The 19,223-nt window shown below is 38.3% G+C and overlaps 1 protein-coding gene across 1 annotated transcript; it reads right to left on the bottom strand.

Annotated features, from left to right (window-relative positions):
• LOC109227773 lies at positions 712 to 1,856 on the bottom strand. The gene is made up of 2 exons (XM_019392971.1): positions 1,562 to 1,856; positions 712 to 1,058 (listed from the first exon to the last, which is right to left on the bottom strand). Exons 1-2 carry the CDS (start codon positions 1,854 to 1,856, stop codon positions 712 to 714), a joined length of 642 nt encoding a protein of 213 aa, XP_019248516.1.

Genomic DNA, 19,223 nt, shown 5'->3' with positions numbered 1-19,223 from the left:
TAGGTCTGATAAAGCCTTTTTCAAGCAAGTCCTTTAGTTGTTCCTTCAACTCTTTCAGCTCTGCGGGGTCCATTCTCTAGAGAGGAATAGATATTAGATGAGTATCTGGTAGTTGGTCAATAGCAAACTCAATTTCCCGCTCTGGCGGAAGTCTTGGAAGCTCATCGGGAAAAACTCGGGAAACTCATTAACCACAGGGATGGACTGAATGGTTAGTGACTCTACTTTCACATCCTGAACACGAAGTAAGTGATAAATACAACCCTTTCTGATCATCTTCCTTGCCTTGAAAAAGGATAAAAATCTACCTCCCGGCGATACTGTATTACCTTTCCACTCAAAAACAGGCTCCCCTGGAAATCAAAATCGGACTATCTTTGATCTACAATCAACGTTGGCATGACAAGAAGCCAACCAATCCATACCCATTATAGCATCAAATTCTACCATATCTAACTCGATTAGATCCGCTATTGTAGATCGACTATGAACTACTATTATATAACCCCTACATACTCGCTTAGCTATCAATGATTCCCCAACATGTGTAGACACATCAAAACATTTAACCAATTCAGGTTTTATTCCAAACTTACTAGAAACCAACAGAGTAACATATGACAAGGTGGAACATGGGTCAATCAGTGCATATACATCATATGTGGAGACTGATAATATACCTGTAACAACATCAGGCGATGACTCCTGATCCTACCGTCCCGCCAATGCATAAGTGCGGTTCTGAGGACCTCTTGAGCTAGATGCTCCGCCTCTGCCTCTACCATGACTCATTGGTGCTTGTGAACCTTGCTTAGGGGGGCCTACTGATGATGACGAACCAGCTACAGATCCCGCTGGTTGAGCTATGCTTGTATCACCTCTCGCCGGACAATCCCTCATAACGTGGCCCAGATAAACACAAGTATAACAAACACCCAATCCCATACGGCACTGCCTGTCATGCTGCTTACCACACTGAGCACATCGTGGAAAAGGCGGACTCATCTGACTTGACTCACCCTTATAAGAACCTGAGGCCTTGGAATTCTGACCGGGCCCTGAATATGGGGAACGATCAAATCTCTTACCGCCAAACTGGGGGGTGTGCTAGCCGATGGGTGGGCTGGATACCTCTGGTACTATTGCCTCTGACAACCTCGAAACTCTCCAGAAGGACCCGAAGACCTTGCTCTCTTATTCTGGGCCCTATCATGCTCACGATCGGCCCTCTATTTCTGCTTACGCTCCTCTACACCCTCAGTGTATGCCTGAATACGAGAAATATCCATGTCTGGCTGAAGTGAGACCGACATACAATTGTTAAGCAAGTGCGGTTCTAACCCCATCACGTACCGGTGATCCCGATCCTCCATCTTAGATACAATAGTGGGAGCATACCTAGACAACGAATCAAACTGAAGACTGTACTCCCAAACACTCATATTACCCTGCCGAAGGGTCAAGAACCTATCAACTCTAGCCCGTCTAAGATCTGGTGGCAGATGATGACGAAGAAAAGCTTCTGTAAACTCCTACCATACTACTGGAGGGGCGTTCTCACCTCTGGACAACTCCCAAGACTCGTACCAATTAACTCCAACATCCTGAAGTCTATAGGAAGCTAGCACAACTGACTCAATCGTAGTGGCATTTATCACCCTCAATGTCCTCTGCATTCTATCAATAAACACCTGAGGGTCTTCGTTTGGATCTACCCCAGTGAATACCGGAGGGTCCAAATTAATGAAATCACGAACCCTCGCACTAACGGACCTATCTGCATGACCAATACCTACTTCCTGACGCCGAGCCTGCGCGGCTACTAATCGGGTTATTAGCTGAATAACATATCTCATCTCCTGAACCGGTGTATCTGGCTGAGGGGCTGAACGTACAGGGGCGGGCGCTGGAGCTGGTTCCCCTCAGAACTCTTCTGGAAAGGGTGGGTTATGTGAAGTCTAAGATGGAATCTCACTATGAGATTCTCCCCGAGCCCTGATAACTTATGGTGCTCGACTAGTAGTCTCACCAGCCACGGACTTCCCCTTCTAGGCGGTTGTAGTCTTCGGAGTAACCGCTAAACACGTAACATATTGCTAGGAACATGAATTCTTATATCGCACGATCTAAGATAAAAAGAGAGGATAACATCCTATAAGTCCTGTAGCCTCATGTCTATAAGTGTGGTGCACAACACATCCATAAACAAGACTCTACTAGACACGATATGTAGACAACCCTAAGACAGAACTGCTCTGATACTACTTTTGTCACGACCCAAATCGATGGGCCGCGACGGGTGCCCGAGTCCTACCTGTCGAAAATCCCTAAGCATGCATCTAAGATATAAACCTGAATAACACCTGTTGAATTACGAGAATAACATACATGAAGGAAACCTGCCAAAAAGGCATATATACATATACATGCGGAATACAGTGGGTGAGCCGGCAAGGCTGCTATAGACAACTATATATCCAAAACTGAAGGCCGACAAGGCCACATACTATCCAACTATACATAACTGTCTACAAACCTCTAACAGAATACAACTGTACAAAGACGGGACTGAGCCACGTCATACCCATACATATATATACAAGCATATCGTACCTAAATCAAAAGTAGCTCCGGATCAAGTGGAGCACAACTCTCGCTGATCAAGGATCCTATGAAGGGGGACCCTCAGCTTGCCTACCTGCACCTGCGGGCATGAAACGCAGACCCCGGGAATATGGCATCAGTACGGATAATGTACTGAGTATGTAAGGCATGAACATCAGTACATAAAAGACATAGATGAAACATGGAATGAAGAAATTCATCCGTAAGTCTGAATGACTTTTTAAATTGTGAAAGATTTACAATGTGATACACGTGCATATAAATGTCGTGCCATGCATATGTATAGGTGTACATAACATCATCAAACCTCTGAGGGTATCCCATCATATCGTCTCGGCCACTGTGGGTAACATCATCAACATATACCAACTGATCAGGTGGTGGTGCGTATATAACGCTGTAACCTTTTTCCCATATCCCATATAAATAAGATATACATATATATGCGTATATAACGCCATCTGGTCATGGGTCAATGTACATGTATAAATGCATGAAATGCATAAGAAATACGTTAGTAAGATTTTCTCGGAATGCCATAAAACTCATTATGCCTTTCGGATAAACTTTATCAAATATGTATTTTGCTGAGACCCATGAACAGACGATAGAATAATAAGACTTATGTGAGAATAAGAATATACACATCTCTATCATTTCTACGAATAGAGTAATTTATGAAAGTTGTGCATTTGCTCGTTTCGTTGTGTTGTATAGATCTTGCCAAAAAAAAAAGAATGAATGGCCTTAACATATCTGAGTCGATTCTGTTGACAATCCTCTAAGAGTGGAACTTTTAATCTTCTAGAACTTGCAGTACAGGAAAAAGAAAGAGCAATGTCATTCATGGAAGTTACCATAAAGGAGAGGCATATCCACTTATCTGGTAGCCAACAAATGAAAAAATTGGAAGAGTTTAGATTATGGGGAATGACTGCCTTACTTAGATATGGGGTAGTATATGGAAAATCCTTACTTCATAAGGATGTTTGCCTTGCAGAGGTATGGATTAAAAGAGTTCATTAAGAGAACTCCATGCTTCATTTCAAGAATAAATAAGAAATTATGCCAAACTCGTTCCATGTGCATTTCATATAAAAATAAAACATTACCAACTAGATATGATTAGTTGAGTAGGTGGACATAGGGTTTTATAACTTATAAGCAACCAAGGAACAGTACTTTTAATTTCTTTTAAAGTCTAAGAGACCAAAATAACTAAACCTTTAAGTGTTTGAATGGTGTGGCTCACGTTAGTTGCCACCTAATCTAATGTGACCATGAGTCACTTATTTGCTAGTGGCTTGCTGCCACGTGGGGCGGGGTGGGGTTTTTGTAATCTTTATCCACTTATTAGGTAATGTCCCGTACCCGGTAATTAACCAATTACCCCCACAATTAAGAATTGTCTTAAATTACTAAAAATTTTACTCATTTTAAATACACTTTTTACATTTTACTATCACGGTCATATGGTACCTTGTATGGTACTTGTCCATAAATATCGGGTATTATCGCTCGACCCGTATTTTATCCCAAATCGGCAACCTTCGACGAAACTTGTTTTCTTTAATTCGTGTACACTTTATCCTTCATGACACTTAATTATCGCTTGTTATAAAAAGCATAAATACGTTAACCTCAAGATAATCTCGTCCTCGAGCCTACGTCGGTTAACTTAAGACGAAACCTTAACGTACGAAACGCGAGATGTAACATGAACGAAATAGCAAATAGAACACATAGACACTGTAGACATATTTTCTACCCTTTGATGCAAGCATTAGAATACCCCAGTTCCCTTTTCATTATTACAGACCATATTATATGATTAGAAGCCCAAATACGAACATAGAACAACCTAGTAATACATCTAGGCCTTCAAAAAATCTTGGAACTTCATTAGGACCGCAGGCTCAAACTCTAGGTGCATGCAGTTTTCTTCAGACCTCCAGTACAACAGCAGGCCCAACGTACCAGGCCCAGGCAAGTAATTTCTTACCCAAATGGATGCCAAACATGGCTATACAGGTGACAAACTACACAAAGAGTTAATTGAACAACACTGAAGGTTAAAACACTCAGTCTTCAGGACATACAAAGCATATATGAGGTTTTAACTCCAGAAACAGAGTTTATGAGCAAAAGGGTTATTTCAAATAAAGTTCCAGAACAAAGCATGATCCAAAACCATCCTAAGGACCTTTAAGCATGGGTTTGAACATGGAACTCTAGCATTGCCCTAGACAAGATCAGTAAGGTGCAGACTTAACATGGAATTTTCAATATAAGAGCCTAATGAGAACAACTAATTTGCAGAGCTTAACATATGGAATGGTCAAGCAAACTCCATTTATCAATAAGAGAGCATTCAAGATGGGGAGAGGCTGATTTTGAAGTAAATAAAGTAAGCAGGTATCATGTGAAGAGGAGCAAACAAGACATGGATTGAAAATCACCCTAGGAGTCTCAAAAAATTAGTGAGCACAAAATATCAAAGTAAAGAACAAGTCTATCTTAGTATTGCAATAGTACTGGCATATATAATTCAGATGATCACAACTTGGTTTCAGGGAATAGCATGTATACATAGAAGATTTGGCATAGACATATTTTGATAGGTTCTAGGCATGCATTTATTTTCTATGAGATCTTAAGTCATGGTTCATGATAAACATCAGCCTTGAGTAGTCAATTAAGCTTAAAAGTGAAGACAAGCATTTAGTCAACTTGGTTATCTACAATAGGCAAGTATTGAGGAATGTCATGGAAAAGCCTACTAGAATAAGTACTTATACAATGCCATCACATAGTTTACAAAAAAAAAATAGAAGGTGATGCGTAAGGGATTCAACAAGAAGAAAACAATTCTGGGCGGACATCATTTTCTAGAAATCCAAACAAAATATGATAAATATTAATTAGGTTTAATAGAAAACCAAGTAATCATCATGTATCACTTATAAAAAAGTCCGATTAGAGCAGGCTTGAAGTGGCATGACATTAAACACCCAAAAAATGCACAAGCAGAGAGTAATGAGATTACGAGAGTATAAGGTACTAACCAGTTCCTAACAAACTAAACAAAGGATGAAGAACTCAAAGATCTCAAGAATAGCTGTGATTATTTGAGAATACTGAAACTCCAATCCCTCAGTGCCTCAGAGTTCACATGAGCCTCAAAATAGACCCCGAGTAGTGCTTGCACTGGAGGAAGGTGAACAGAATCCGATGGCCTTGGCTTTCAGCTGGCCAAAGATCAAAACTCAGAATTGTATAAAATGAACGAGAATGGGAGAATAGTGGTAGTAGTAGTTAAGTAATTAATACATAAGCCTTGTTTAGGGGAAGGGGGAAGGGGTTTATATAGCAATCGATTTAAACAGACAAATGTGGAAAATTATCAATTTAAACATAAGAAGGAAAGAAAGGATCTCATGTAGTCAGAATCGGTAATCGAGATGGAGATATAAAACCCTAGTTAGGTTCAAACAACTGTAAATCAAACTAGGAGTGCAAGAATTGCCTCCTGTCAGGTGTATATAGACAAAATACCATCTGAAACGACGAAGATCAAAGTCCATCAAGCCTGATTTTGAAAGGTATCTCTTGCCAATAATAGGGCAAGAACTAAGTAATACCAAAACGTATGCACAATAGCGAAGTACGACAAAATAGGTAATTTAATCAATGATTGATTCCATTTTATGGCCGGATTTGGTGAAGTTTTAGAGATACGGCGGCCAGGAGTTCTCAGAGAAGAAGAGAGAGTAGAGAGGATTTAGGGGCAGAGGCTTTCGTAGAATAGGTCTTTAGGATTTGGATTTGGTTGATTAAATATGAGAGGTGGTATGTGGTCCGTTGATCTCTAAGATCAACGGCTGAGATGAAAGAAAGAGTGGGGCGGGTAGCTTCAGAGGCGTACCGATCGGGTTCATTAAAAGGGGTCGTCTGGTTTGGGCTTGGGGTCATTAGGCTAGGTTTTGGGTAGATTAGGGTGTGGGCTGGTGGACTAGGTCCGAAATTTGGCCTGTTTTGGGCAGATTTTAAAAATAAAAGAAATTATGGGAAAAACAATTTAGTAAAATAGCTAAATCAATATAAAGATACGATTTACGAGACTTAGTAATTTTGAAATAATAATTGAAGATTATAGTATATGTAAAAGTTATTTTGACCCTGAGTAAAATGATAAATGCAATTAATCATAAAATACGGACTATTAATACAAAAATTGCATAAATAACTCAAAAATTGAAATGTAATTTTATGAAATGAAGTAAAGTGTTACTTTTACAACCCATATTCGGTTACGTTATATCACGTCGTACGTTAGTCTACGTTACACCGAGAAGAGATTATCCTTGAGATGATAAGAAGTTAATCTTATTGGTCTTAAATGATACAAGGGTGTGTAAGGGTGGTTAACAAGTATTAGAAGTTAAACGGATCAAGGATGTTGTAACCCGTATTTTCGGGTAAAATTAGAGGTGCTTAATATTCTCAAGAAGTTGTGTTTTAAGGTATTTGAATCATATAATATCCGTATCATAAGTCTTGACGTCAAACAAGTTATGAAAGAAAGGTCGACAAAAGTTGTCGCAACTTGCGTTCATAATTTTACTAAAAGTTTAGGTCAAATGTTACTAAGCTTTTCTCCCAATTTACTTGAAATTATGGGGTGATATATCTACAAAATTGAAGATCTATGAGTCTTGTTTCCAATGCATTAAACCATTCGTTTATACGATGTCGGAATAGAAAGACATTCCCGATTTTGCGAGACTGCGCAAGCAGCTCTCGAAGGGGCCCACATAGGCGGTTGAGATATATTGATATATATGAGATGACTTAGCCCCATTTTAACTCATTATTTTTCATTCTCTTCAGACCCTAGACACGTAAAAATACTCTCTCAAGGTTCTCTCATGATCCAAGACCCAAACAAAAGGGCAAACAATACAAATCAAGTGTCGGGAATCCCGTCGCGCTAGAAGTTTCTTGTTCTTCTTGTTGTTGCTGATTGTTGGGTGGTTCCAGCTCGTGTGGGAGGTTGTTGTAAGGGTTTTAAGTTCTGTAAAATACTCTCTCAAGTTTTTAATATCAACCCTATGTGATTTCAAGTCTTACAAAGTGATTCTAGTGCCAAAAGTACCCGAATTGATTGCTAGTTTTGCTTCATTGTTCTTGTGGCAGCATTGGAACGATATTTAGTGGGGAATTAAGGTCAAATTGGATTTTTTTTTTATATATTTAAAGGTAAGAAAACTCTTACCGTACATGTATTTAAGATTATCCAAGTTGCGGCTAAGTCGTTGAAGGTAGAACTTGTGAGTTATTTATCGAAAGGCTTTTTAGTAACGTTGTTTGTTGGTGGACTATTTTGGGAGGCTCAATATGATTATTATTGATATTTTTGGGCTGTTTGGTGATGGTTTTAACTTGTGGGAAGCCATATAAATAGGGAGGTGCTGTTTGTTTCATCGTATAATAGGTTGCGGTTGATATATATAATAATTACGACGCTTAAACGACAACGATAGTATCATTTCTCTTATTATAGACTATGGAGTCGTGAAATTAGCACAACTTGAGGTTGGGCAATATATACAAGGTATGTGAGTCTATTCCTTTCCTTCTTTTGCACGACTTCGATTGTGCATAATATAATGAACAAGCTTCCAAAGATACTCCACTCTTAGAAGCTAGCAGTACTTACGTTGTTTCCCTTCTTATGTAACGATTGATGTTGATATTGCTTCTCTTATTCTTATGTTATCAATGTTGTTGTTACTTCCTAATTCTTATAAGATTCATGATGAATAGTTAGTATTAATAATGTGTATGGAGAATACCGACCTTACGTCACTCCGAAGTTTGAAATGTGATTCCAATAAGTCCAGCATGTATATATGTACCTATTTTACTCTACCGAGCCGCGCTATAGTTGGATGGGTACGTCACCTATTGTGCAACCATTGATCACTTGGGTTTTACCGAGCTCCACGTGGCCGGGTACGATTCTACCGATCCTTATAATAGCTGGGTATGTTTTTACTAAGCCTATTACTGTTAGGTTCAATATATTGATGATGATGCCCACAGAGGCGTATGTCATAAAGGTGTATATATATATCTGTGTGTGTGTGTGTCATGCATTGCATGTCAGTCGCCCTAAGAGACACTTGGATGCTGCCCAGTTCAGCGGTTATTAGCGAGATCCCTTCTCCGGACTTGCCTTTGTTCTTGGTATTCATTTTTGTTATAGACATTATGGGTATGTCGGGGCCCTGTTCTAGAAATGTTGGAGCAGTTATGTTCCTTTAAAGGCTCATAGACAGGTGTCGATTCATGTATAGTTTTATAGATAATAAGAAAGGTTAGATAAAAGTCATTGGTGCTCGGCAAGTATGGTCCGGGTGCTAGTCATGACCCTCCAGTTTGGCTCGTGACAGTTACAAAGCATATATTTAGGCGCAAAAATAATAAATTTGGAAGATTAAGTAATCACAAAATAATTTGAAGGAGAAATTAACAAATATTTGAATGATTGAAATGCAAGAAAATCAATTTTAAAGCCTTAAAAATTATGAAAAATTATAGAAGGTGCTTATATGACCCTTGTACATCGATGATGATGCAAGAATGATATTTCAAAAGTATATAGGATATTTATAAAAAATATAAGGGCGAAATTGGGTATCAACACTAAGTGCCTTCTTCGGAGCTCGTCACTGCTTTCGGCCCAAGGTTAGTTCTGTTACTAATTGAATACAGGGGGTCAGTTGTACTCATACTATACTCTGCACTTCTGTAGATCTAGGTACATCTGGACGTGGTGATTTCTAGATCCATGCTAGTACCTGCATGGAGAATTCAAGATAGCTGCTATGACGTCCGCAGACCCTTGACTCTATTTTCCTTTATTTTCTTCAGTATTGTTCTATTACTCAAACATATGTACTATGGATTTGGTTTATGTTTTGATACTCAATGGTGCTCATGTACTCGTTTACACCAGATTTTGTGAACGACTGTAGTAGTCTTGCTATTGTTTTATTCAGAAAATTACGATATTCAGCTATTAATTTTATTAAACCATGTTTATCCAAGTGCTTAGTTATTTTGTAAACTGTTGGCTAGCCGAGTATGTAGTGTTAGGCATCGTCGTGGCTCCGGTGGGATTTGGGTCATGACAGGAGGTTCCTTCGCTACTAGCTTCCCCTGCTTTATTCGGCCTTATTCTTCGCTCGCTCAATATACCATCTTCACTGGAAACATGAATTGCACTAAAGTGAATACTTATCCCTTATACAGGAATTCAATTATCGAATCTCAAAAACTTCTAATCACTCGTGAAGTTATACCAGACTATACAATTCCAGAGTACACCACTTATGTGCCTCATAAAAAGGAACTATCCACATGTTGGTAATACCATTCAAAAATGTCGTCTAGTTCTAACAATCTATCCATTACCTAAGATTACCCTAGCCCTTATTAGACCATGGAATTTCCTTTATTTTCCAAGGCTACATCTGTTTGTGCCTATAAGTCGTAAGTTTCGTGGGTGCTGGTAACTATAGCTTTATCACTGCTGAAAATGGAATCATAATACTTGTTTCCCTTTGTCTGAACTCCAACTACATAACAATCTGCTCTACTTGGGTACATTGTACCTCCTTTACCGTATATCTTTACTTTTTGGAATTCGTACTCTACCTTCTGAGCATAATCTGATATAAACCACACATTTACTCATCATAAGCACAAGTCAAAATCAAGTTCGTGTGACTCAGTTCTCCCGCATCCACATCCAATCTCTTACTAATTGTCTTCTTCTAGTCGTAGGCAACGATGTATTACGAAACAAATAGAGATTTGTTGTTGAAGTCTTATGGCTCAGTTATATTGCACGATCTAGAATAAGATAGAAAGATGACAATCATAAATACCCCGTAGCCTCATGATAATAAGTGTGGTGCAAAACACACCCATAAATAATACACTACTAGACACGACTTATAGACTCCCTAAGGCAAACCTGCTCTGATACCATGTTTGTCAAGCCCAAATCCAGGGGAGGCGTGGCCGGCACCCGGTGCCTTACTTGACCCCGAGCGTACCAAGTGTAGCTCTTTTAACCTAAACATATATAATAACCTAGAACGACAACGCCAATTTGCAATACAAGAAATAGTACCATAGGCTCAAGGCCACCATGCTGACATTTTGAAAATACAGGACGTGTCTACAAGCCTCTCCAGAGAAAATAAATGTACTCTAGTTGAGACAGGGCCTTGGCCTACCTATCATGTTTATATATACCTAAAACTCTGGACCTAATAATTATGTATTGAATAGAGATTACCAATCAAGCTGGTACTCGGCACGTCTACTATGGAGGTCTGTCTGGCCATTTATCAGGACATGCAGGCATGAAATGCTTCGCCACCAACAAAAGGGACGTTAGTGCAAAAAAATGTACCAAGTATGTGGTACATAAGAAAGGACATGATAAGAACATAAGTAAGGACATCAATGTAAAGAGAGTGGAGGATCAATCTATAACTGTCGATTGTCATTGTGGGCCATGATATAAATAAATATACCGTATATGCGTATATAACCCCATCAAGATGCATATACCATATATACATGCATATAGCACCATCAGGCCTCTGTGGGCATTGTTGAGACGCAATTTTTCCCTCATATTTTATAAAGTATTATATATACTTTTAAAATATCATTTGCACTATTATCCAATTTATAAGGGTTATATAAGTATTTTTTCATTATTTTAGAGGCTTTAAAATGGGTTTTCTTGCATTTAATTTGTCAATTATCTCTTCAAATTATTCATAGGGTGACTTAATCATCCAAATTTATCATTTTATAGCCACATGCATTTTATAACATTTTACCTCATTTTCACATAATTACATTTGCATTTTTTATTTTATCTACACTAGTTACAATATTAGCATATATCCTATAAATAATTACATTTATTATATTATGTATGACAAAATATTTTTTTTTATTTTTTATAATTATTGTAGTTATTATTTTTACTAGTACNGACCCTATAGACTTAACCCGGTCACGACATGGTCGCGACCCACTAAATAACCCGCCCCACACATCGTTTCTTTCTGGACGTTGATCTCTCAAGATCATAGGCCCTCCCTCACCCAGCCCTTATAAATTAACCACATCCCAAAACCATGCCCATTTCCTTGAGACCGCTGCCTTAAAATCCTCTCGTTCTCTCTTCTCAAAAGAAACCCTCACCGCCCCAATCAAATCCCAGTCCCAATCCGATATCACATTGTAATCTTCCATGTTTCCTTTCCGTTTTTGCACACACGGAGATTCTTACCTTCTCCTAAGCATTACATTCATTGGTATTCAGTTATTTACGGAAGCTAAATCAATGGGTGTTCGTTCGACTCCGATTCTCTATTATCTCCATGTTCTTGACTTCATACATTTACTAACAGGCTATAAGGGTCCGATTCAGTGAGATATTTGACTATTTTTGTTCTCCGTCTTCAACTAGGGTTTGCCCGATTTTTCTCCTAAATTGATTCTAAATCGATTTTGCATGCTTTTATTTCCTTATTTGGGTTTGATTGACTACATTTTATTGTTTGTGTGTTTAATTTTGCTACAACAAAACCCTCTTCTCCATTTCCCCTAGACAGACCATAAACAATTTTATTCTCTCAATCTCACTCATTCTATGCTATTCTGAAATATGAGCTCTTGACCGGCTGAAAGCCAAGGCTACCAGAATCTTCTCTATCTACCCCTTAGTGCTAGCACTGCTCGGGGCTCGTTCGGAGCTTATGTGAACTCTGACGTACTAGGGTTTGGAGTTCTTGCTGTTGTTTTTACTTTGCTATTGGAACTTAGTGATTCTCCTTTATTTGTTATTAAATCTACAAATTGGTAAGTGTTCAATCCCTCGCAATTATGTTTCTTCCCTGTTTGTGTTCATTCTTCTGAATAATTGTGTTATGTGGACCTTTCAAACCCAATATGATATTGTGCCAAGCTCGCTTTGAATTTCTTCTGCAATCCTTCATCAGAACTTGTATAAGTTTGCTTATGTTCATTTAGTGTAGTCAATTTGGAAGAATTCATGGTTGTTATGCTTGTTTAAGGCTGCCATGTTTATGTATGCTTACATTACTACGTTGAGTGCCTAATATTGAACCTTTTCTCATGTCTCACTTTGAACACTTCAACTAAAACTCCTATGGAATTAATGTCTACCCCGAATTTGCTTTAATGAGTCCCTTTCTACTGAACCCTTTATGTGTAATCTACTGTTACCCCACAAATTGAACCCTGATCATCCATGTTGCAACAATAACTTAATATCTAGCCAAACACGTTTCTCTGCTATTTGTAACTTTGACGATTGTATTCCTCGACTTGTTAATCTTGTACCCTTTAGCATTGCCTTAGACTTCAAGGGTAAATTTCAATGTTTAGCTTCTTCTCTTATGTATGGTCAACTGACATGAGTCCTGATGTCTGCCTATCTTGTTAGCCTAGAGTTGATATGATCTTTTACCCGCCACGAGTTCTTCAGTGTTTTTTAATGTGTTCAATGCTCATTATGTTAAGTTTCATGTTCAACTAAGCGATATGTTAGCCAAACTATGCCACTAGTATGTTGTTATGACTATTTGTAACCACATTCTCATTAGGCTATCATGTTAATACCTTCATGTGAAGATCGTACTCTACTTGCTTCTTGCTCATGATTCTGCTAGACTGTCATATGAAGTTCTTTTGGTTGGGTCTGAATCATGCTTTATATTGAAACCCGATTTGTAGTTATTTGCTAGCTCGTGTTGTTCTATCTTGTCACTTTAAACACGCTTCTGGAAACACAAATATGAATCTGCCTCATGTCGTGCCCCCTTTTTCTCGTGAAATCGGGTTTCGACATTTTGGGATAACTACTTTCCTTTTGGGATTGGGTAAGGGATTTGAAGAGTCGCCACCTAACGGATTAAGGTGCGTTAGGGCACCTAGAACAATTAACTCATATAACTAGTTACGTCACCAGAGATCGGGGTAAGGGCTCGAAATTACCTTGAGGGGAAGGTGTTAGGCACCCCTCGAGGTCCACAATGGTGGGTCCCGGCCAAACTCAAATTAAGCGAATTAGTCTTTAAAGGAAAGTTAAAATAAATAGATAGTTACTTTAAAACAAGAATTAAAAGGGGTCCTACGGTTTTAGCCTGTAGGATCATTTCCATGCAATACTTGGTAACTTTCCCAAGTAGGGGTGCTACACATAGCATTAGCGCACAGGTCATCATTTCCTTTACTACCCACTTACAATCTTTCAATTATTACCTAAGTGTTCTAGTAGCTTCTAATGCGCGCCTTATGCATGCACTACCCGTCCCTTACCTATTGTCCTGGACATGTTTAGGACTTTTATTTTTGGGTGGATCTAGACTCACCTACGTTGCTTAAAAATGAGAAAGCTAAGCGACAAATAAAATTCATATAGGACTGTCACATAAGGAGCAATTAAAGGGCTCATGTTAACCTCCACAAATAGCCAACCAATGCACGCAATTCAAACAAACAAAATTTTACAGTTTAGGATCCTATAGGCAGGATATCTAGATGAGCATGAACAGAATATATAACAACTTTATTAAAGCGAGCAGCGATTCCTATCATTTTGCCTACTAATTTCTTAATACTCTGTATCTGGGCACGTTTTCAAACAACAAGAAAACACAATTTTAGTCCCAGACTTCTTTAATTACCCTATCAGTTTGCCTAAGTGATAATCGGGCAGAATCCTATAGACATGGTATCTAAACTGTTAATTAGAGACTACAGTTTATAAACGGGTCACTGATTTTAATAGGCAGATTTTATCTCTTTAAATCCTAGAGGCATCCTTTCTAATTGCTGTATATATTTAAACTCCTATAGGCAAGATCTCCAAGTGTTGACTTGATTTGAGTTTCTATTAGCAGGATTCCTAATTTTACGAACTGATTTTACCCTATAGGCATGATATCTATTGGGTTATATCCTATAGACATGATTTCTAGGTTTGAAAACTGATTCCTTTATTTCCTATAGGCATGGTATCTAACTGATTTTTAGTTCCTATAGGCATGATATCTAACTAATTTTTAGTTCCTATTGGCATGATATCTATTAAACGCACGTGGGCAGAATTCTTTAAGCACATTACCAAGAAAATCAGTATTCAAACAGATAGGATCCTATAGACATGGTTACTAATGCATGTAAAAATACGCATGGATCCTATGGACAAGATTTCTAATGCAAGAGTCTATGAATAGGATTTCTAGCATGCGAGTAAAGTACAGAACAAAGCAATCAGAAAGTCCTATAGACATGATCTCTAAATAGGTAGTAACACTCACATGATCGCCAATAAACCTATAGGCAGGATTTCTACCCAAGTTCCAAACAAAGATATAGAACCCCCCCCCCCCCCCCAGCATTTACTAACAACCCCAAATATATTTATTACAGAAATTATTACAGCCTAGAATGAATAAACTATATAACAGTATCTATTACATTATAGGGAGCCTTAGCAGGCCCAATATAAACCTGAGAGCCAGGACTTCAACATAACAGTCTTGAAATAGTAGCAGGGGTCTACAACACCTTGAGCCATGCCTCCAGTGTGTCAAAGTTCCCAAAGTGCCTCAGGCACCCCTGGCAATGCTCGCACTGGATCCACACATTCAATGCAGAATTCATAAGGGATTGGAAAACCAGCTCCAATGTGTCAGAGTTCAGAGGAGTCCCAGGAATCCTAGGCAGTGCTCACACTGGAGGTGGTAGGAACCTATATAGCTAAGAGTAGAAGTTTGAAAAATAGTATACATAAGGGGTGGGGGGATAGCTTTAGAAAATAGTTTGATTTTTAGGAACAAACGGGTTCAATTTACAAGACTACAAACATGACAGAATCAATATTTATCATATTGGTATTAGTTCAGACATGGAAGATATACTAGTAGTTAAAGCAATCACAACAAAAGCAGGGGTACTTGAATTACAGACAGAATTGACCACACATTGTTGGCAATACCTAAAACCTGTTCTAAATAGGGAGCATACAACTGAATCCATCAAGGTTTCATACTACTATAGATTACTTAGTCTATTAATTATCACTAGGTGAGACCATATAGGCATGTATTGAATAGAAACATGTTGAAATCTGAAATAACTAACCAAACAAACATATAGTACAGGGTAGCAGGGACTAAAGCATACTAGTCTATGAAAGAAGTAAACAGAAATCATGGGCCAGACATGCTAAGGTGAACTAACCACACAAGCATATAGGACAGAGTAGATTAACAGGAGTTAAGGCATACTAGTTAGGAAGAAAGCAAACATGAAATATATGGCAAACAGAAGCATATCGAGGTTTGAAGTGAATTAATCATATAATCACATGGAATAGAACAAGATAACAAGAAGTATGGCATAACAGTTGAGAAAGAGATGGTCAGTAATCATGTATCAAACAGAAGCATGTTGAGGTCTGTGATAAAACTGACTACATAAACATATAGAATAGAACAAGATAATAGGAGTTAGCACATACCAGTAGAGGAGAAAGTAAATATGCAGAAATAGGTAGATTCCAGAATAACTTCGCCTTGGCTTTCAGCCGGCCAAATAATAGCCACTTAGCACAAAAGTCAAAACAAGAGCAAGAGAAAACTTAAGTTTGTTGTGAGAATAGGTAAGTTCGAGTGACTTTTAAAAGGGAAAAGGGGAAGGGTTTTGTAGCATACAATAGAGCAGAACACATAAGGTAATGAACCAATCACACGCAAATAAGGTATGAAAAATCAATCAACAATCAGTTTAGGTCGGCATAGCTCAATTAACGAGCATAAAATCAGGCTAGCAGCAGTTAATGGACTCAATCAGTAGTTAAATAAGGTAAGGACAATTCCAGAATCAATTAGAGGTCGACTTTAATAACTAGAGCATAAAATCAGGCCAGTAAAGTTAAGTCAAAGGGAAGTAGCATAAATTATTAATCAGACATTGGTCCAAATAAGGTAAGAACAGGTAAATCGAACAAAATAGGAAAGTATTTGTATCGTACAGAATAGGAAAGATTAGAGCTCAGTAATGGGTTTCAAAACCATAATTTTGGGTAAACCATAAAGTCAGCAGAGAAACAAAGGCAAAATAATCACACTGTGTATAATGAACATAGAGAAGAGGTTTATTCGAAAAGCACAAAGAATCGAATTAGAGAAGATCTGAAACCCTAATTTTAGGAAGAATAAATTGATGTTCCAAACGTCAATACCACACAAGAGGGGGGGTGATTTGTGTGGTACCTAATTTTCACGCTAGAAGAACCTGGTTCTTCTAGATACACTTACTATTACTGTTTGCGGAATTAAGAGTGCATATAGTAAAGAACACAGAGATTTTTACGTGGAAAACACCTGGCTCAAAAGGTGAAAAAACCACGACCTACTACTCAGTAGGATTTTCCCAAACATCCACTGAAATCACTGAGCCAAAAACAGCATTTACAAACTCTTGTAAACCTAAGGATTAAACTCTAATCCCAATGTGGCACACAACCTCAACTGCTGCGACACTTTCAAGTTAACTCTAACATGAATACTCAATATACCTAATACAATTACTTCTATGAAAGCTGAAAGGTACAATATGAAACACCTACTTCAATTGAACTAGAAATAAAGAAAAACACAATGGATTTTGTTCTTCACTCTTGGTTCATGTAGCTTCAGATTTGCACACTTGAATCACACATAAATTGCTTGCAAAATTTGCCTAGCTCTTTTTCTCTCAATTTAGTTTCACTTCTGCGTATGTGCAATCACCTGTAAAAGAGAACAATCATTATTATTTATAGAGTTAGTAATCAGAGTTTGATTAAAACTCGAATTGCTAATCCTTCATCAAATTCGAGTCCTAGAACAACTCAAACTCCAATCCTTATCCTTGATCTGGATGTAGTTCTCTTTACATAAGGAGACTTCAACTCCTTATCCTATGCAACATTTCCGATCAACTCAGAAGATATTGTTGCTGATCCTTGAGACTTATCTTCTTCACACGTATGTCACATGTGTAAGCATATCAACAGTGTGTCTCACATGATGGACCTGGTTCATGACTGAGTTCATTTTGTCAATCTTCAAAACTTCATCTGAACTTGGGCCAACAAATTCCCCCTTTTTGATGATGACAAACTCTGTGCTTTTATTGATCAGAGACCCTGTGGAACTCAGCTTAGTTTTCACACTTTAATTTAACTTATCATTAAGAACCAGGTTTAATCAGGTTATAAATATCACATTTTTCAGAATACAAAGTAAAGCACAATATCTCTTCCCCATTTTGGCATCATCGAAAAGTTGCATTTTATTTGAATCCCAGATGTTAATTATTACTCATGGCCACTGGGGCAACTGCAAGTGAAAACATGATTTAGTTAATCAATAATCAGCTTTACAGAAATTTAACTATTAAGATGAGAAGTTTCATAGAACAAGAGAAAACAAAGCACATTGTCATTGATTAGGAGATGTTTCTACAAAACAGACCACAAAAAGAAAAACAAACATCCAACCATGAGCAAAAAAAAAATAAAAGTCCCGAATCTGGGTCACTGAGGGGTTTCTAAACTGGTTCTAGGGCTTGGAGGAACTAGAGGGTTGGGATTGAAGGAGATTGAGCATTGTTTGGAGCATCCCTTCACTCTTTTCTTTTTCCTTTGCTAGCTCATCTTTGAGGCCATTTCTTTCACTTTCCAGTTCAGCAATGCGAGCCTGGAGCCTAGCAATTTCTGCATCTTTTGTTCCACACTCTAGAACCAATGCCCTAACTTTGCTGTTCACAGGAGTCTTCAAGGATGAACTAGGTTCAACTGGGGCTACACTTAGCAGATAGTCACAAGCCTGCAGAGTTTTGATTCCAAAGTGCTCTTTGCTGGAGGCCATCTCCCACTTTTTCAATGGCACATCTAACTTTGCCAAAACAGTTGTCAGTATAAACCCATAAGGTGTGGCATGGGCCTTAGAGCCATTTATCACTCTATCAAGCAACTTGACAATGAAAGCAGGCCAGTTAATCTGCTTTCCTGTCACAAGACACTCTAGAAGGACCAAGTCCATGTAGTTAGCAGTATGCCTCCTCTCCTGTCTGGGCAACAGACACTTGTTCACAAATTCAAATAGCACCTTGTGCTCAAGCTTCATCTCACTCTTTTGCAAAAACCTAGCCTCAGGCACTTCTTCAGCAGACTTGGAATCACAGAAATTCTGGGTGATTTGGAGAGCAGAAGGCAGAGAATCCAGACAAGGCCACCTTTGCCTAGTATAATCATCATATCCCTCACAGGGTATGTCTAGAATTCTTCCCAACTTAGGTGCATCATACTGCACCTCTACTCCTCTCACCAAGATTGTAACAACCCCATTCAGCACTGTGGCATTTTCCATAAACTCTATCAGTTCTTTTCTTGCAAGTCTGCCATCCAGTTGAAGAACCATGTC

Source organism: Nicotiana attenuata, chromosome 6, assembly GCF_001879085.1.
Source record: "Nicotiana attenuata strain UT chromosome 6, NIATTr2, whole genome shotgun sequence".
NCBI classification, from domain to species: domain Eukaryota; kingdom Viridiplantae; phylum Streptophyta; class Magnoliopsida; order Solanales; family Solanaceae; genus Nicotiana; species Nicotiana attenuata.
This window is presented reverse-complemented; position numbering and strand designations above follow the sequence as displayed.